Source organism: Electrophorus electricus, chromosome 14, assembly GCF_041902795.1.
Source record: "Electrophorus electricus isolate QZ-2024a chromosome 14, ASM4190279v1, whole genome shotgun sequence".
In the NCBI taxonomy this organism is placed as follows: domain Eukaryota; kingdom Metazoa; phylum Chordata; class Actinopteri; order Gymnotiformes; family Gymnotidae; genus Electrophorus; species Electrophorus electricus.
In genome coordinates this window covers 13,291,332-13,312,492 of record NC_137510.1, presented here as the reverse complement: position 1 = coordinate 13,312,492, position 21,161 = coordinate 13,291,332, and the positions used below count along the sequence as shown (strand labels likewise).

General features: G+C 39.1%; 2 protein-coding genes and 1 long non-coding RNA gene across 3 annotated transcripts in view; 2 read left to right on the top strand and 1 right to left on the bottom strand.

Moving 5' to 3' along the window:
• Positions 1-3,437: 3,437 nt before the first annotated feature.
• On the top strand, positions 3,438-5,634 carry LOC118242161 (uncharacterized). Its single transcript, XM_081696896.1, has 2 exons — positions 3,438-4,055; positions 4,486-5,634. Exon 2 carries the CDS (start codon positions 4,492-4,494, stop codon positions 5,002-5,004), a length of 513 nt encoding a protein of 170 aa, XP_081553022.1. The 5' UTR covers positions 3,438-4,055; positions 4,486-4,491; the 3' UTR covers positions 5,005-5,634.
• Positions 4,617-14,588, bottom strand: LOC118242162 (uncharacterized). Its single transcript, XR_004776610.2, has 3 exons — positions 14,397-14,588; positions 10,318-10,560; positions 4,617-4,755 (listed from the first exon to the last, which is right to left on the bottom strand). It is a non-coding gene; the product is annotated as an uncharacterized LOC118242162 (long non-coding RNA).
• Positions 14,589-16,788: 2,200 nt separating this feature from the next.
• Positions 16,789-21,161, top strand: part of cep162 (centrosomal protein 162) — a 31,161-nt gene continuing 26,788 nt past the window's right edge. Inside the window, exons 1-2 of the mRNA XM_027002276.3 lie at positions 16,789-17,875; positions 18,812-18,968. Coding sequence (XP_026858077.3) covers positions 17,816-17,875; positions 18,812-18,968 — 217 coding nt within the window. The 5' untranslated portion in view covers positions 16,789-17,815. The remainder of the gene's footprint in view (positions 17,876-18,811; positions 18,969-21,161) is intronic.

Here is a 21,161-nt window from a genome sequence, read left to right as displayed (position 1 = left end):
AGCCCAAGGAGACAACGTCACTTGTGTCCACAGCGGGTGTCCCCTCCTGGACACGGACTTCACCCCAACCGGCTCCAGGAGCACCAGCTGGTTTCCCTTCCAGGCCAGTCACATCCTGCCCATTCCAATGCACCCACTACGTACGTCCCTATCACAGTCACCGTTCCTGTCCCAATCACTATTACTCTGCCAGTCCCTTTGTTTCCTTTTGTGTCAGTGCCCCTTCCCTTTAGTGTGCCCATCCCTTTTCCCATTGAGCCATCAGGTTGCACCATTTGGTGTTGGCCTGGGGGTCGGGGTGCGGTAAGATGAGTGTGCCAGGAGTATAGTTTCCATTTTTGTATTATTTTTGTTTCTTTCTCTACACTGTCATATGTTCTCCCACCATTTATTATCATCACTTGTTTTTTGTTATGGTTGGGTATTGTCAGTTGAAGCATGGTGTTTGTGTTTCCTTTGCAATTTAAACTCCTTGTTCATTGGTTTTTCATCATGGTTACTCTACTGCAGCACAAATGTATAAAATTATGAATGATTAACAGTGGGCACCACCCTAAACATAAGGAAATAATTATTAATTATTAATTACTGAAGGTTGATAAGCATTACATCAGTCTCAATATGAAATTAAGGTTCTTAGCATGTGTAGTGACCTAATAGCATTGGTTAAAATATATTTGTCATGATGAACAATTTAATGAATAAATGTTAAGTTTATTGATTAAACAATATCAACAGTTCAATCATTATAAGGCAGAGGGCACATGAAATAGTAGACTTGGCTAAGAGGGATAATTATAGGATGCCAGCTATAGACTTTATCACCCAAGAATGCATATAGACTGAAGAAAGGTTAGAATGCAGCAGTCAGGAATATGGAGTTTTAATAAGTCTTGTGGCTCTAGGTATTCTGGAATGAGAATTTATTCTTAAATTTCAAGAGGGGTGTTTTATGCCCTTTGAGATCACCAGGCTAGGTGTTGATGGCTATAAAAATTATACTTCTACACAGCAATGTAAGTTTAGCCAGCCCCAACCATAAAATCTATGCCTCCAATGTTATTGCACCAGAAAGAGTAATCCCCCTTATGGTGCAGGAACAAACTTCTGCCAGCAGTTGGCAAATTCTTTTGTAGGGATTCCTCTGATGGATTACACTTTTGATAGGAGTTTGGGCAAGAGCCTAGATTTCTATCTTCATTTCCAGCACTATTTAAAGGTGCACTCCATGACAAATGAAATTTGTTTATCCTTGGTAAAAGCAGGCTGAGACTATGTTAGGGGGTGAGCTGGCAGGCACTTGGGAGAGTTTTGTGATCCTCTTGATAGAACATTTTCATCCTGTGAATGAGCCTGTGTCTTCTGCTTTGTTGGAGACCCTGCTCTTGTTCCCACCAGAGGCGGAAAAGCATGCATATATTGTTTTGGGTTTTTTTGCTTCCGTGCCCAGTGCCCTGGTAGCCAGATGGTCCTCCCCTAGCTCCTGCAAAAGAGGGAACACTGACTGCAAAATATACCCAGACATTACTGCTACTGCTGCTCTTGCTCTTGCAAATCCCCTGTCCTGTGTATAGTGGATGAAACACCAGTGTCCTGCAGCCAACAGATGCTTTGCAAACTTTCATCCACTAGCTGCCTATCTTCTCCTGGTTCCCGACACCTATCCAGCACGACTCCCACTGGTATCACAAGCCCCACTTCTGGTCCTGTCCCAGCTTCTCCTGTACAGCACCAGCCTCCTGTCTTCCCTTCTCCCTCTCCAAGGGCTAGGGCCTCCATCTTTTTGTCATGTATTAGGAACCACATGTTAAGCAGGGATTCTGTCACAGTTCTGTTATTGTGGTTACTATGGCACCTGCACCGTGTGGGTTTGTGTTTTAGTTTTGTTTCTGTCTTCAGGCCCAATCTCAAGTTCTGTGTTCCCTGCCCTTTACTATATTCACCTGCTTTTTATTTCCCCTTATTAGTAAACCCATTATTTATTTATTATTTAAACCCATTCTGTCATGGTTGGGTATTGTTGGTTGTACCATGTGGTACCTTAATGGTTTAAACTCCTTGTTTCTTGGTTTTTATGGTGGTTGCTCACTCAAACTTACACTCAAACTTACTTCCTGTGACTATGTCCAGTGTCATAAATGGCTATGTTCACATAAGATCACACCTTAAGACTCAGTATCAGTGTTTTTCTCATCAATGTTCACATTCTTGTTTGTAACTGATGCATATCTGTCATCAGTGTGACATACCCACATGCTCACATTTGTACAGCTCGGTTGCTTGCATATTTGCTTCATAGCACTAGGGTCTTGGGTTTGAGTCCAGTAGAGTTCCCATGTTCTCCCTGTGTCTGTGTGGTTTTCCTCCAGGGTCTCCAGTGTCCTCCCACAGTCCAAAGACATGGAGGTTAGTTGAATTTACTATACTAAATAAATTGTCCTGTGATTGTGTGCCTGCATGTTCAGTGGTAGATGATGCTCTGTCTAGATGTTGTCCTTTCTCTCCTCCCTGCACCTGATTATGAGGTTTCTGGTTGAGAGTATGCTGTTTGCAGTTGGCTGCTACTTCTCACTGGTGTCTGTTAATTGTAAAGTGACCTTGGGATCCTTGAAAGGTACTATTTAAATTAATTACTTCACATTCACAATATTATAGGCAGTACCTGAATCTCCAAAAACAAAGTCATACTCATGAAGTCATCAATTAAACACTGAAATGCATAAAATTAGTCAGCTATTGAGGATAAGACAATGTGGACATTGATCTGTACAAAAAATTGTGATGTTAAAAACAATTAAAAGTAGCCACACATCATTGATATATTTATATCATTGATGTATTTATGTCAGTATTTATGAATTATTTACAATTATTTACATATCAGATCAGATGTCTTTTTATATCTAAATTAACGAACATAGTACCTCTGTGTAAATAATATCACCCTTTTCCCAGAAAGGCGCAAAAAGAATAGTAGGGTTATTATCTTAGTGGAGCTTCCCCAGGGCTTAGAGAACACAGGCATGAGGCTTTAACAGAGTGTGACCCTGTAACTTGTCTACATATACCAGAGGAATCAAAGAAACCAAACAGACACAGCTGTGTTGCAGTGGAGATTACCCAAGCAAGCCAATATAAATAAATAAATAATGACCCCAAAACGGAACAGAATAATTTGGTGGTAAATCTTTGCAAATGAAATGCTGTCTACCCCCCCCCCCCAAATCTCTCTCTCTCTCTTTCTCGCTCTCTCTCTCTCTCTCCACATTTCTTTCTCTTAGTGCTGTACTTGTTTGCAGTGTAAGGATAATTTAAAAATGTAATTTATTTCTAATATAGTAGGAAGGCTTTGATATGGTTCTGAGAACTGGATTGAGGTGACAGTAGAGAGAAAAGCTATGTTCCTGTGTTAAAGGACCAATATACAGAGATGCAACAGATGCACTTTCTCTCATCTTAAGGAGAAATCTCACTAACTCTCTTTGTATTAAAATATGAGAAAAAAGGAATATAGATATTTTATTCATCACAATATAAAAATATGAAGCAGTACATACATTAAATGCTAAGGTGCTTAGTGATGTCCTTTTTTATTTTTGCCAAGAAATCCATCATATCCACACTTGGACATTCAGACACCTTATTTTAATATAGTTAAACTATGCAAGTTCACCTGTACTGTAAGCTTTAGGCTTGATTTGGGGAAGTGTTGCATCACTCAGTCTGTTAGTAATTATTGCTAAGTACAAAGTTTCACAGTTGCAATGTGTTAAAGTGACTCAATCCAGCTGGATTAAAAGGAAGGCAAGTACAGAAATCAAACAACCTTTGTATTATTTGAAATTAAGAAAACACAGTAAGTGAAAAGCTTTAAAGTGAAGTGAACCTCACAGCTTTTACCACATCCTGTGTGGTGGCAAGCAAGGGTGATAAGAATGTGACTCTGACTTTATGTGGGCATGCTGTCCTAACACTTCTAACACATACTGTAGGATCCAGTGACAGATGCTCAGTCCTCAGACTTACAAAATATTCCTGCATGCTGAGTGACTAAGGTAAGGCACACAAATCTCATGCAGATTAAGTGGTATTATATGCAGATTTGTGGCATTTATTCAATTCAATTAAATTCCCTGGTATTAAAGAGTTTAACTCAACTTTTGGAGCATGTTTATGAGATAAAAGCAGTTTAATAACAAGACACTAGTTAACTATGATTTGAAAGTTAATGATGTTAAATATTTTCACATTAAGAAAAGTTAAAGGATGTCAGATTTACTGACATTCCAAAGTTTCCAAACAACATTATAGCAACAATCAAAATATGAACCATTGCAACACCTTTTCCTCTGACATTTTTTGTTTAGATTTAAAAAATGTGCTAGTTGGTACAATGTGTCATAAATATCTGGGGTTTTCACTTTCAGAATATCATTCTTGAAGCTTGTATGTGACTACCTTGCACATTGATTTCTCCCTTAACAGACTGACATGATGGGACAGTGTAGCTTCTTCCTGAGATTCCTTCTGTTTCTGGTTGTACTGGTTACTTCATCTTTGAGGATCTTAAACTCAGTGGAGGAACTGGAAGAGACAGGGTTTGGCAGACCACCACCCAGACATGGACTTGTGCTCTTTGTGTGGTATGTGCAAAATTGTGTTGACAACAACATGATGGCTCTTTGTGACCCCATGAAAGGAGATTATGGGTTCCATGAATTCCATAACAGAGGGCCATACTTTCTCCTCCCGGAGCTGAAGGATACAAAGACATATGGCTATTTCACTTTAGGAAACCTTCATTACAAACATGCCCGTGATCTGCCCTTTGAAGTCAAGAAATACTATGATCCACATAACCCCAGAAGCAACATGGACAGAGTCATTGTGAAATATAACAAAAACAAGAACAAAGTAGAGGAGGTGTATATATCAGAGCATTATAAGAAATCAAAGACATATATTGCTGGTCTACCTCTCATCATTGAATTAAGACAACATTAAATTGTCCAGGTATATTATTTAGTATTTAATTTTTTGTCAATAATATACTTCCAAGACTATGTGTAAGATTTTTGCTTTTGTTTTCTATCTGTAACAAATAGCAATTTGTAAATATTGAATCCAAATCTTCAAAAAGGTAGTAGTTTTTGAAAAAGGTGGCATCTTCATATGGTGTAGAGTCTCAAACGTTTATAACAATAATGGAGATACCCAAATGAACATAAGATATTAGTTTACATTTACTACCTTTGTGGAGAACCCAACTTTCAATTCTCATTATTGCAGCTGTATCCTATATTTAAACACTTCTCTTTTTCACTATCCTCATCTTAATACTAAAACAAAACAACAGCTGCAGGAATACAGTCTTTAAGAAATCAACATTGAAGCTGAAAACCTTAGCTTTGGTGTTTGGTGTTTCTACTAACAATGTGGTACTTTTAATGATAGATGTTCCAGGTAACTGTTACAGTTATTTGTTGACTGATTAATAGTTGTTTCATTCTCATAAGTGATTATGACAGTGTTGAACTTTGGTATAAGTACTGTTGTCTGGAACACAGTAATAAAGAACCAGAAAAAAACATAAATTAAATCACCAGAGAAAGCAAACCCATTTTGTATTTGCTTCATGTTCATTTCATGTCACTTGCATATAAAAGAATATGCAAAGTGCATGTATGCCCAGTATCTGTATGCACAGTACACGATTCATGATGAGTAATATGTGAATAACATAATTGAGTAAAAGTGGTATTTAAGCCTGTAAAGCGTGTTTGGTACAAAAGACATCAATTGATTGTTAAAATATTAATTATTAGATTAAATAGATAGAATGCCAAAGATGAATCCTAGACAAATTAAAATTTATTTCAGATAAAAGGCAGTTATAATAAAATCTTTTCTTCAGTGATGCCAATTCTGTGCAATTATATATATTTATAGAGAACTATAACCAGATGGAGAGCTATGTCATTTAAGTAACACAGTAACTTGTAAATGAAAGGCAAGTAATAGAATTATCTGTGTATAAATTTACAGCAATTAGCATTCACTCTTGTTTAGAGACTTCCAACAGTAGATAGCCAGGCCACTTTAGCAGAGAAAAAAGGTGAAGAAAGAATGACTTCTAACAAACAAAATAATAAGTCCACAGCATTCATATGAGGGTAAAAATCACAATAGTCAAGGACTAAAATAAATAATTTGCTTATAACAAATTTTGAGGAAATTATTTCTTATATGAAGAGCTTGTTTATCTTATTTAGTTAAGACCCATTTTTTTATAACATAATTCTAAAAGGATACTCTAAATTAAAAGGTCATTAATAGGGTAATCATGTCTTTTTTTTCAATGGTAAAACAAATATCATTAATATTAAGCAAAGTAGATTTAATTGCCATATTGTTAGCTGTACCACCTCACTAAATACTAATGGGGTTTTATTTGATGTGACAAAATATCTGTCACATCCGCAGAACTGAGCATTCCCCATTGTCATGGCAACCAAATCACTTCCGTGTTTTCATTTGTCTCCATGGTTCTGTCTCCTCCCTTTTCACGCCAGCTGTTTCTAGTTTGTCCCTGATTGTAGTGTTATAAAAATCCCATCCCTACGTATCTTGTTTGTTGGTCATTGTCGTCCTGATAGAATGTCTTTCATGGTTTCTGGTTTAGTTCTCATTTCTCTACACTCATTGTATTTCTAGTTAGGTCTCGTTTGTTCTCCGTGTTTCATTTCCTTCGCTATCCGTTTCCTTGTTCAATTTTATTACCTGTTTCATCGTTGTGAATATTGTTTTGTTTATCTTACATAATCCGGTTCTGTTTTATTCCCGCTTCTTTAAGTCTTTACGCTCACCATTATTTATCATTGTTGTTCTCCGTTTTCCGTAGTGTATGCCCCTTTTTTCCGGTTCCCTTACTCACCTTGTTAGCCTGTTGTTCTGTCTGTTCTTTGATCTGTTTTTGTTTGCATGTTTCTATTATTAAACCTATTTTATCGCCCTCAATACGGATTCTCCTACTTTGAGTTCAGCCTGCTCTCACCTCAACAGTAGTGGTACTCCGCACATGTGTTTGCCCTTGACCTCAATTCCGTTACAGAATGACTGACCAACATTGAACACAGGAAGTGTACGCCTCTCCGGTCAGTGGTCGCCTAGCTGTGAAGATGAGTTCTCTCAGCAGGACCACCCAGAGCAGAATAACACCCCTGGCACTGAGGGGACAAGGAGTTCTCGACATAAGTCCAGGAAGTCTGCCAAGGGTAAACAAACCTCTTCAGACACTAAGGCAGACGAGACTCCAGGTAAGTGCTGACAACCTTCTGATCATGCTATCGTTAATGTTGAGCTTACTGCAGAGGTCTCCAGCAGGGTTCGTGTTTCCAGCACTGTAGGTGCCACTCAAGAAATGGACAATTGGACTATGGAGACTCTGACATATTTTCAGGATTTGTTGAATCGTCTGCAGACTGGGCAGCCTTGGTATCTCCCTTCTACTATGGGCCCTCCACACCAGTACAATGGGGAGTGTTCCTTAGAAGGGTTCATCTTACAGAGTAAGAACTATTTCAATTATCTCCTCTATCCAGATCCTCCAGAATTCCTGAAAGTACGTTTTTTATTGCGATTTTTGGAGGGTAAGGCCTTACAATGGGCAGACCTACTCATGACACAGAGCACTAAAGAAATAAGTATCTTAGAGGGATTTTTTGATCAGTTAAGGGCCAGGTTTACAAGATCTAATCCCCCTGTCATCATTGACCAGCCTTGTACCCCATCACTCATCACAGCCACCGATCCAGTCCCTGGCACAAGAGACTCGGCCTGCCCTGACCCTGTTCCAGTCCCTGGCGTGAGAGACACCGCCCATCCTGAGCCTATTTCAGTCGCCGGCGTGAAAGACGCCACCCATCCTGAGCCTGTTCCGGTTCCCGTTCCCGGCGTGAGAGACGCTGCCCGTCCTGAGTCTGTTCCAGTTACCGGCATGAGAGACGCCACCCGTCCTGAGCCTGATCCTGGCATAGTGGATGCTGCCGCTCCTGATCCCAGGAGAGTGGATGCTGCCACTCTTGTTCCTGTTCCCTGCAGTGTGGATGCCGCCTGTCTTGTTCTAGACACCCAAGAGATCTCTCAACCTGATCCTGTTCCCTGTGGCAAGTCTGTACTTGTAGGTGCGCCCCTGGATCTCCCTGCACCATCGCTGAAGACCGCAGCCGCACCCTGGACCCACAGCCACGCCCCCGGACCCGCTGCCGGTCGCCACAGCCGCGCTCCTGGACCCGGCGCTGGTTGCTGTAGCCATGCCCCCAGACCTGCCCCCGGTCGCCGCAGCCGTGCCGGAGGACCCATCTCTGACTTCTACATCCACGGATCCGCTACTGGTCGCCACAGCTGCGCCCAAGGACCCATCGCTTACTGCTGCTCCCCTGGAACTGCCGCCAGTTGCCGCAGCCGTGCCTGCAGACCCGCCACTGACTGCTGCACTCCAGTATTGGCCACATAATGTTACAGCAGCACCTCCAGTCCAGCCAGATCCTGCTTCTGGTGTTACGGACACCTCAAGACCTGTTCCTCCTCACAGAGTGGACATAGCCAGGCCAGTTCCCGTGCCTCGTGTTAGCCCTAGCACTAGGGTTAACCCTCCTTTTGACTCTCCTGTGCCCAAGAAGGCTGCTACAAGTGGACTCCCTGAGACACCTAGGACCCCTCTGCTCCCTAAGGCTATTGTGTCCACCCCAGTGACTTTTCCTCAGTTCTTGTGTTGCCTGTTCCTGTTTTCGTCTATGTTCCTGTTCATGTATCCATGCCTGTTTGTGTGTTTGTACTTAAACCTGTTGCCCTTGTGGACTCACGTACCCCTTCCTGTCCCTGTCTCTGTAACCATGCCCGTTATATATTTTGTTCCTGTTCCTATGTCAGTTGTGGTTAATATAATCTCATCTGTCTTGACTACTGCTCCTGTCCCCATTCCCATAACTATGCCAAAGTCCGGCATTGCTCACCTTTCCTATCGTCTCTGTACCCGTCCACTGTCTCGGCCATGTTTCAGATCCCACTCCTTTTCTCCATTGTGTTTCAGTCCCTCAGTCCATCCCTGCTCTCCCCTGCCTGTCAGTGGAATAGGTCCAGGAGCAGGTACAAGATCAGGGGCTATCTCAGCTTCTTTGCTTGCTCCTGGTACCCCGGATTCTGTGTCTACTTTTGAGTCTCCTGTTTCTTTGTCTGTTCCTTTGTCTTGTCTGGTTCCTGTCCCTAGTCCTCATCTGGCCTCTTCTGTTCCTGTTAGTGTCCCTTCTCCTGCTATTGCAACTCCTGGTTTCTTTTCCATGCTTCAGGAGTCATGCATTAAGGGGTGGGTACTGTCACGTCCACAGACCTGAGCATTCCCTATTGTCATGGCAACCAAATCACATGGTTCCCTGTCTCCTCCCTTTTCACACCAGCTGTTTCTAGTTTGTCCCTGATTGTAGTGTTATAAAAACCCCGTCCCTACGTATCTTGTTTGTCGGTCATTGTCTTTGTGATAGAATGTCTTTTCATGGTTCTCGTTTCTCTATGCTCATTCTATTTCTAGTTAGGTCTTGTTTGTTCTCCGTCTTTCGTTTCCTTCGCTATCTGTTGTTTTCCTTGATCAATCCTATTACCTGTTTCATTGTTGTGAATATGGTTTCGTTTTATTTAATCCACATTTATTGCTGCATTTGAATGAACTTCAATAGACAAACCAGCTTTAAACCATTATTTCACTTTTTTATTGCCCTACTGTCTGAATACTCTCCTGCTCTAACCTCACAATCACTTTCATTGTTGTTGCTGCTGCTGTTGTTGTTGTTGCAGCTACTGATGCCACACTGATACACTGAGTGAACTGTAAAACCAAACTGGGGAAATGGATGTACAAAGCCTACAGTGTCATTCCAGTACGGCCTGACTTACTTTACCACTGGCACTGGCTTACTTTTATTTTACCATCTGAACTGTAATGTGCAGTAGTCACCTACTTTGTGTGTGTAATCACCTGAAAAACATGGGTAATATCTTATTTCCTTTTGACATTTTTATCAGGTTGGAAATGAGTCTTATTTTCAGTTGAGTAGATCTTTGTAGGGTTACTTTTATTTGAGCAAATAAAATGTATTTGGCGTCTCTGTTTTAACTTAGATAAAGATTGTTAGCAGTTTGTTAATTTTTAATATGTCAAATGAAAAATGGCATGAAACCAAATTACAAAGTAGGCTTGCTAGAGCATAAATCTGATCTTGTACTCCTCTTGTCTTTGGTTAACAGAGGAGGGGGTTTACTCACCTACTCCTGACATTCTCCTTCTTTAGTGGTGCTTGGGAGGCTAGTCAAGAGTGCTTTGACAGAACTGTAAAGCAGCAGAATGAACAGATGTCTCTGGATGATTAATGTGCTTCTCTCACTCGCCTCTCAAGCACAGCGTGGCCGTACTTCTCATCCCCTCCTCCTCTTCGCTCCTCCTCTTCGCAACTATACAGTGCCCTGGACTCTCCCACCTCCTGTGAGTCTATATCACTGAGCTGTGGACTGAAGGGACAATGAAAAACCACCCTTGGTGAGAGTCTTGAGAAGAAAATCTGCCGGAATGGAAAATTCAAGCAAGTATATTGCAAGGGGCAGTCAGTGGAAGTTCTTATCAGTGTTAAAAGATTAGAAGACTACAAAACAGTTTTTTTTTCCTCCCGAGATTGCTCTAACAGTAGAGCAAGTTACCAGTGCCACCTAGTGATGAAGCTAACAGTATTCTATATACGAAATTTATTTTAACATTTTTTTTTTTAAATAATTAAATTAAATTACTGTGTCTAGCATCATTTAAACCTCTTACTACAATCACACAGCATTACTCTGAAAGTGTGCCAACAATTGCCCTTACTCTACTTATAAGCAACACTACAGTTAGTGGACATGAGTTCATCACACTATCATTTGGGACGCATGATCACTAAGATATATTCAAAACTGTGGGAAGGGATTATTTTGTAAATATCTGTATATGTAGTATTTCAGATGAAATTGTACTTCAGCATTTAACATTTGAAATGTGGATGAAATTTTACTCCAGTGTTAATGAACAGTAAGTTATATTAAGAAAGTTGACAAAAATTATTTGTAAAGATGATAAAGTGTAAAATAAGTTTTAAATGATCTAAAACTGCACAAGGTATGATAAACTTTAATTATAAAACTATAGTATGGGCTATGAGGCATATCTAAAGTTACTATACGTATCTAAAGCTACTATACAACGAATATAAAATTAAACTTTAACCTGCATTCTTAACAAGGACACTTTGAATTTCTGCTCAGTCTCAGGTTAAAAAGAAGCAAGTGAAAATAAGATAAGAGAAAATGTGTTTCCTTTGGGTGTTTGTTATTTATACATTGTTATTTATATTTATAGGATAGAATTGGCTATTGTACAATGGGTACAGCACTTTATATAAAGATCAGATGAGACATAGTCTGATACAAATGTTTTTCCAGCACTCTGTATTCTGCATTAGATTATGGACTCACCCATAAACTATGACAATGTTCAGATAAAGGCTCTAAGGCCCATTAAACTGTGTGAAACTCAGCTGAGAGTGGAGCTGATGCACTCATCTGCTATAGGCTAGGCTCAAGACTCAAGTCTCTTCTTAGGATGGTGCACTGACTGAGCATTGGAACTTTAGATATAGTGTTGTGCTGCAAGTGGAAGTGCTCACTGAGTTAGAATGCAGGCTGTATGTTCAGGGGATTACCTGCTAAATCCCAGTATTAAGGAGAGGTACAAAGATGCACAGAGGGCATGAGTGACTGTTGTCTGAATAAAAGGTTTGTTATCTCACATGGTCATACAGTGTTGTCCTGACCCCTATTGAGAAAAGTGGAGACTGCAGCTAAATTTGCAACAAAGACAATCTCAGAGAAGTGCTTCAGTCAATAGTATCCTGTTAGTAGATCATCTTGGGCAGTTTATTGCATGTTATGTTTGCACACACATTTACACATGTAAACATTTAATAAATCTGGACTTGAGAGTTTGTAAAAATATATTTAATGCTCCCCATATCAAACATTGTATAGCATTGCAATATTAGCTCACTTTTCCTTCCCTAAAGAAAAGCCTATTAAAATCCACAGCTGTATGCTAATGAATACCTGTCCATGCTAAAGTGCGTGTATTAAATATTTACATTTTTTATAAGTATTTTATTTAGACAATATGTATTTGAATAAATACAATAACTATATGATTATTATTAAACAGATGCACACCACAATTTCTTTCATTCACTTTATTTTCAACAGTGGTTGTAATAGTCCTATATCACTAATCATCTTTTGTAGGCTACTTGTAAACAAAGGAAGACTCAAAGAGGACTTGTTTAGACATACAATTCTCATAACTCCAACACAAGCATCTTTTCAGCCTCCTAACTTCCCAGAACAGTCAAACACACTTGTACTCAAAGGCAAGAACATTTGATAGAGCCAGACCATATGAAATTTTCACTGGGAGATACACTTTGTAACAAAAGAGTTGTACACTATAACATAACATCTCTCTCAGTGGGAGCATTTATGGGTATATATGGGACCATTTCTCAAGGTCCACAAAGATAACTGATTAAGTTTCACTTTATTGTCCATTTTGCAATGGAAATTCTTCATTCAGTCACCTAATAATAGGCAAGGTGGAGCAGTGCAGTGCCACTTGGCCCCATAAGGGTTACGTGCTTTTCCCAAGGGCACAACAACTAGTAGCATCTTGGATCATGGAAATAACAGCTTTCCAGTTCACACCCCATTTCCTAACTAGGAGCATCCTGGACAGCCCTAAGGTTCAAGCCAGCAATCTTCTTGTTGCTGGTTTGTAACCAATTAGTTTCTGAGACACAGCTGTAGAACTGCTCAATGAAAAGATGTGTTTAGTTAAGGATCGATCACACATGTCAGGAAACTGAGAATTAGACAGTGGTTCATGAATGGGTTTTCCCTCACGGTATACCTAGCCAACATGTACTCATTCATTTTTCTTCACTACTTTTTAATCTGTTTCCACCCTGCATGAAAACAAAACCTCAATGACTGCCACTCATGGTTTAAATTCAGTACTGTGCTATATTGAATGAAGTGCTGAATGTCCAATCTAAAAAAGGTCTTTAAAGTGATAATTAAGCAAAAGTAATAATGAACAATAATGAATGTTAATGTTTTCAAAAATGTTTTTCCTCATTTTCATCAGTGTCACCAGAAATTCTGAAAAGGTACACACTTACAGAGAAATACATCTAATACATAAACTTTGCAATAAGGGCTACTGGAAAAATTAACCTGCAGGGACCTGTTATCTAAGAATGTCCTAGGTTCTGACTAAAAGATTAATTAATGTTTACCTTTCTCTTACGTATTCTTGACAGCTATGGAGTACTCCTAGTCTGCCCCAACCACACACACCAAAGACAGCAGTAGAGTTTAAATTTGGGTAAATATTATTTAAGAGCTTAGTACAAAATTTCAATTGTGTATAAACCAAAGTGGACAGCATGACTGGCCATTCAGGAATTTAACAAACAAACAAAAATAGCTGCAGCTCAGGGTTATATTATTGTTGTGCACAACTGTGTTTGAATCTACATACGAGAGCCCCGAATATGGAGTTAGTTTTCCAGTGCGGAACAATCTTACTGTGGTGCCACTGGTTAGCAGAGGTTAACGGCATGTCCAGTAATGCTCGGTCCGATTTCCACACAGCCTCTTGGTTCCTCCTTGTCACTCACTAGTCCCATACGGACTAATATGAAGCAACAATATATTCAGACACTATCCAGGTCTTTAAGAGGTAAATATAGTGAATTTAGTATCCACACTGGATGCGAGTTCCTCCTCATGTCACTAATCTGAATACGCACGTGAGATGCATCGCTCATGTAGGATTAGCTCAGTAGGCAAGGTACTTGACTTATCAGCCGAAGGTTGCTGGTTCAAGCCCCACCATTGCCAAGTTGCTTCCCTTAAGCATGACCCTTGTTATTTTACTCAGTCATAACTGTAAGTCGCTTTGGATAAAGGCGTCAGCTAAATGCAATACATGCACAAGCAAACATTATCTTACATATAACTAGCTGAACTAAAAGCAGTTATTCTGGACAATAGAATCTAAGCTTACAGCACATGTACAACGAATAACCATGAAAATCAATTACAAACCTTTTTTTTGTTTTTGTTTTTACAAAAGTCTATAGCGAAACAACTTAATACAGCTGGCTAATTTCCCCCTAGTTAGCATAAATAACGACGTGGTCGGTAGCGTTACATAAATCAGTGCTCAAGTACATTAAAACATAATGTCTCCGAAATAACAAATTTCTTACCTGCTATGAAGAAACAATATGCAGGTCCTATGAGCAGCCATCAGACTTCTCTCCTCTCATGGCGCTAAACTGCATACGCATGTGACTTTGAGGGGGTGCTGAAGTCCAGTTCTCTGACCTACACACTTTTAGGGAACAGACTATTTGTCTGGGCAATGTGTCTGAATATAAATATATTTTTGTATAAATAAAAAATATTAAGCCACTTTGTGGGTGGGTTACGTTCACTTCTGTCAACACCTGGTGCTTAGCATTACTAACAATCTTTAGCAGTCACATAATATCCCATATCCAAACTTGGAGAAGTCCATCAATGAACATGTCAAGTTAATGGCAAACATCCCTGTGACAATCACTCTTTAATTTACATTTGCTTACTATTAGTCATTATATAAATACACTATATAGAATGATAGAATGGATGTCACTTCACTCTGAGAGACTGTACTAACACTGCATACTTTGTCCTGAAAGAGATGAGAGATTTAGAAGATTGATTTTGTAAGGTCTAGTTATCAAACTACAATCTTCAGCTCAATGTGTGTTGTCTGTTACATTAAAACTAGACCACAGTCAGTCTCCCAAAATGTAGAACCTGATGAAATGCAACACTCTATGTGAGATTTAAATGTACAAAATATACTTGGAATGATCTTACTGTTAGAGCACTGGGAGCAGTTGGATACCAAATGAAGGTCAGTCCAATTACCCATGATGGAATATAACATCACCTCCCCTTCAAATAATAAACTTAAAAAATAGTGAACAGTCTTGTATGAATATGAATCAGAATGAGGAAGACAGAGTGGTGCAGGCAGGTATTCGTAAGGTTGTCGAGCTATCACCTCCTAGCATCCCAATGTCAAGAAGACAAGAGAGGACAATGCCTTCATTAGGCCTGGGTAGTGAGTGGATGGGACACAGTATATTTACATATGAAATGTAAGAAGAGGAATGACATTCCAGGTTTCACATACTAATCACGCATTCAAATATTTTATTCAAACAGGATCAGATAGATCCAGAAACAAGAGATCAACAAGATTTTCACTCTCAGATCCCCCTGTCTGGTATATATCAGAGATGCTATTGCTGCAGGATTTATGATTTGCTCTGGTATGGTATGGCTTGTACAGATTTTTATGTAGTTAGAGGGTTATATTCATTTAGGATAAGTATTTTACTCCCTCTATGTATCTCACTTTCACACAGATCATAAATTAAATTTGTTATGTATATAATATGGTTGTTTATTTGGCATTTTAATTATTATTGGGCATCATTATTTTCAGAAATGCTAGTGTAATAATGATCCAAAGAGTGGAGTACATCAGTGAAGTTTCATATATGAAACAACACTGCCCTCAAGGGGAATAAAATTCTACATAAATATTCACAGGCATACAGCAGCTGTTCATTCATTCATTCATCTTCTAAATTGCTTAATCCAATTCAGAGTCACAGGGGACTGAAGCCAAAGCCAGCAGTAGAGGGTGCAAGGCAGGAACCAACCCGACACAGGGCACCAGTCCATCACAGGGCATACATAGGCCAATGTAGATACATCAGTCAACCTAACATGCACATCTTTGGAATGTTAGAGGAAACCAGGTCAGTGGAACTGTGAGGAAGCAGTACTAACCACTGTACCGCTGTTTGTTGTGCCGTTAAAGACACTTCAGTAAGTTAGTATTCCAAAACGACATCATAAATAATATAAAAACCTCATTAATATCAATTCATTTATGTAGTTTTAATTTTCATTTTATTTTGGATAAATAAAATATGTCCACCCAAACATATGTTGTTGACAAGTGTTAGGGTTTAAGGGGCTGGTTTAGTGAAATCCATCAAAGCTGCCCTTGCTTATTGTAATTCCTATGAATGTTTCATGAGTAAGCTTTAACTAGACAAAAAAAAAAAAAACATTATACATAAATATTATACATTCATTATACATTCATAAAGCAGTATCATGAAAAAACAGCATATGTTTTGAAGGTTATAGGATGTTATGAGTGCTGTGAAATTCTCAGTTTCAGATATAAGGTGGGAAAGGTTCCATGGTGGGTAGTTTCTGGTTTGCCACTATGCAAAATGGTAAACCTCAGTATCAGTGTCTTTTCACTTATACAGTATGCATTAATCAGCTTATTTTAAGATTGGTGAAAGAAATGTTGTGTTAGATTGGTTGACACCACATACAAGTAAATGAGTGGCTCTTAATTATACCCATTCTGCTGACAGCTACAGGAGCCAGGTGAATAAAGAGGTAATAAATGTCGTGATTTCTATTTTTGTTTCAGCAGCTAGTGAGTTCCAGCAGACATTTCTTTGATTGTCAGGTAGGTTACTTAACCTATGTCAAGAGCAAAAAAACCAAAACAAAATGAGAAGCATCTTTTTATTTTTGAGTCGACGATGCATGCCAGTGGATCCCCCTGAATACACCTGTTTAGTATGAAACAGCTTTAAAATCACCAGTCCCCAAAGGTTTTGTTCCCTACAACCTACTTTTATTTCTATGTGGTGGTGTATGAGTGTCATGATCTCCAACCTGTTATTTACCACTATAAACAAACAACGGTGAATTTAATTTAAAATCGGTTGAATGTTTTATCGCCTATTCTATTGTACATTGTTTTCTATGCCATATTGTAATCATGATAAAGGTCTTTTTTTTATAAAGGAGTCAATCATCACCGCGTAACCGTACTGTGGGTGGCGAAAAAGGCGGAAATGCACCAAAGATTATAAACTATAAACACATCGAAGAAGAAGAAGAAGAAGAAGAAGAAGAAGAAGAAGCAGAAGAAGAACCAATAAGCTTACAGTAATCCTTCCCCGGCTTCAGTCGTGGGAAGCTATAACAACATATGTGGCATTGAATATTTTGTTTTGTTTACAAATGAGAGTTAAAGTTGAAAACACCTTGCAGCTTTACCATTTTATTTAGCTAGCGTTAGTTATTTAGAGTTCATTAGTTCTCTGATTACGGTCGTGTATGATTAGCTAAATGTGCTGGCGCTAGCTACGTAGGTAGCTATAATAACTTGCCAAACCTACAGTTAATACCGCTTTTGAGTTAGGTCCAACGACTAGCTAGCTAGATTGTACAGTTACGTACGGTTTAGAATAAATGATTAAACTGTTGCATTATCTACATATCCGATAGATCGTTTGTCTGCCTATAAGACTAATGGCACCCACGCACAGCTGTTTAGTTTGTAATGATTGTTTATAGCTAGTCTTAGCTAGCTAGCTATACACAAACAAGCTACTTGGCTTTTAGCTAGCTAGCTAGGTTAGCAAACGTGTCTGACCGGCTGAAGTGTGTGCCTTAGGAAACAAATTTAGCTGGATAGCTAGTTAGCAAACTACATATCTAACCTAGCTAATTTAGCTAACGCAGACTGAAAATGGCTTGCCGACTGACGAAAGAGGAGCTGGACCAACAGTTTGAACAGTTTTTGAGAGAGGTGAGAGTATTTGTTAAATAACTTCAGTCATTTTCTAAACGAAGTGCTTCAGGTCAAAGGAAAACAAAGTTACGCAGTTCAGGGATCCCTTCAAGAGTGGAATGAACAAGAATATTGCTTACGTTAGCGTTAGGTTTCCCATCTCACCTGCAGTTACTTAACGTGTCTAGCTTTGCTTAGGATAGCATACTCACGTCTTACCCAAGAACGTGCAATATCATAATACAGTCACACTGACCTTTGTTTTCCTTTGGTCTTCTGAGTGCACTAAACGGGATTTTTAGTTCAGTTGCTATGGAAACCCAGGCCTATAGTTTCCCATGGTTAAGGAAATTAAGTAGCTAAGCTATGAGCAAAACTAAATTTCAGTTGTTTTCACATCTTAATTTTAATATGAAGTCATGTTTTGAATTACACCTCAGGTTTATATCAAGTGTATATTCAGTGTAAAATTCAGGGAAAATAGTCACACTTAAACATTACTGTTCACACTTTCGATGTGGTAAATGTTAAGTGATGTTTTATAGAATTTACGCCTAGATCATCATATGATTATTGTTGTTATTTGCAAAGATGCCATCCTTTGGTAATATTACCTTTTTTAATTTATCTTTTCTGGGGAGGGATGGCGCAATGGGGTGTAATAAATTTGGCCTGTTTATTTTTATCTTTGAATAGCAGCCTAATGTAAATTGATTTTTTTTAGTTTAATGTGAACACACTCCAGTTAAACATAACTCCTATTTGGTTAACTTAAATCACTGAATTTCTAATCAGGTGTTCTGCGACCACTAAATCTAGATATGTCATTAAATTCTGAATTTATGTTTGTTATACAAACTTTCCGGAATACTTTCCTGTACAATGATGCATCACTTTAAAAACTCAGCACCAGTGCACTACAGTTCCTTTTTCATCTTCTGCTCCTCCCTCTAGTCAGTTTCTGATGACTCCATTGAATTTGGCCACAACTCTACTCGACCCAGTGTCCTAAACCACTTGGGAAATGTACCACAAATGCAAACAAAGAAAAGCCAGGGGTCTGTACCTTGGTGGCAGAAGGATGATGACAGTGAAGAGTGCCTGGGGAAAGGTAGGTTTCAACAACAAAACCAAATCACCAGCCTGAGACATGAGTTGAGAGAAATATAATGAAATATGGATTTATTTACTCTCTTAAATTTGGATTAATTGTAAGTAAATTGTTGAATGGGATTGGCTTTCTTTTGATTTGACAACGTGTATTTTTTTTTTAGCTGTGAAAAAAAAATGACTGTTTTACAGACTGGCAAATGGTGGCATCAGTCAATTAACTTATGAGTACATAAATATGGCCAAAAGTCCCTGTATATGTAGGTAGAATAGATCTGCTTGAGAAACTGACACCCAAGTCTACACTTTGCTTTTATACACACTAAGGTATTGTCCTTTAGGATACTTCTACATTATTGTAATTTCTGCCTTTGTTGCACTCTACAATTGGTATGTAATTTGGTTCCATCAGTCATGCACACCCAATAAACCCAATGGTCATTCTTTATAAATATAATGCAGCATCATGTACCTGTTAAGAGTATGGCAGGTTGTTGGTAAATGGAATAGCATACAAGAATATGCAATATCATAATGCAGGCATCCTGATCTTGAGTTTCCTTTGGTCTTATGAGTCCACTAAACTAGATTTGGTCTTTCAGTTTGGTAAATGTTAAGTGATGTTTTATATAACTTATGTCTAGATCAGATTATTATTGTTATTTTTATTATTCTTATTATTGTTGTTATTATTTGCAAAGATGCCATCCTTTGCTGATATTGCTATATTAACTTTTTTGTTTCTGTTAGGGTATGACAGGATGTTTAAATGGTAAAGCCATGTGTGCTTTCAGTGTAGGCAAGGTAAAATAACAGAGCTGTGTAGTATCTGTTAGCTGCTCAACAGGCTATAGTCTGAAAGGTGTGTTATATTATATACCCTCATAATAAACCTGAAAGCTTATGTGGCCTTTCTTTAAAACAATCAGCAGTCTAGAGACCACAGCTTTTATTTGCAAAGACATATCTATGGGTCACTGTAGGACATTCAGTGTTGATATGATGGTGTGATGTTATGTAAATGTTGTAGACATTATCAGTATATATATGGCTGCCATGGTAAATTATGGTTTATTAATATTATTTAAAATTAATGTTATTTAATGTATAATGTCAGGATATTTAAAACAGAATGTTCTTCCTTTAGAGAAAGTGTGGTAAACTAAGTTAAAGCGAACATGATGTGGGTCAAAACTGAAGATCATAGCTAAGCTGGGTACCAGTTATAGCTGTAAGGTGGTCTCAAACCCAGGTCAGCTGGGTGATGACACCAACAGCCTACGGGTGAGCAACCACACTCTAACAGTGGTGGGCCGAACAGTTAGAGCTTGGATCAGGAAAACAAAAGGAAAAACTAAACACCACACAGGGCGTGGGAAAAAGGGAAAACAAAGGACACCAGGGGAAGAAATGGCACCCCAGATGCACTGGGGAAAACTCAAACTTCCCAAACAAAACCAGAAAATGGGGAGGAACTTGAATGGCTAAGGGAAGCCTCGGGAGAGAGACAGACTCGAGAGGGAAAACTGGAGAGAGGAGGGGATGTGTCGAAACACGGACACCCTCGCAGCACAAAAGTGAGGTGTAGCACAAGAGCTCACAGACTTCAATACCTTAAGTTACCAGGTAGGAGCTTGGCACAGAACTTTGTCAAAGACCCAGCACTGAATGACTGGGTCACCGGGCTTATATAAGGTCTAACCCAGCTGTTGGGTGTTAAGCCTGATTAGTGGTGTGGTTGACTCGAGGCCTCCCTCTGGTGGCCGGAGGGGGCCTCGGCCTGGTGCCAACCCTTACAATAGCAGACTACCAAGACTAAGTGAAGTACTTGAAAGGCTGCTGGTAAATGTGAATGCAGCACTATGGACAATCACTACTGTGACCATTACTGAGATCAACCAGCTGGTATTCACCACAGCAACAATGATGCATGAGTTGCTTGGCTACAAGACAAACATCATCTAGGAGCAGTATCCTGTGTGGAGAAGGTTGGAAGCCAAGATAAGGGCAACGCAGAGAGAAGTTAACCAGCTATAAGAACTGTGGAAAAGTGTGATGAAGGTACCTGAGAAGTACAACAAGCTCTCCCTGCCTGAAGCCTTGGAGACTGCCAAGCAAAGATCAACAGCTGACCATCTGAAAAGGTACACAAGAGAAATAGAAGCCAGGAGAATAAAAAGGATGTTGTCCAAAA

Coding starts and splice junctions, on each gene's coding strand:
- LOC118242161 (XM_081696896.1), top strand. CDS start 4,492: ATGATGGGACAGTGTAGCTTCTTCCTGAGATTCCTTCTGTTTCTGGTT.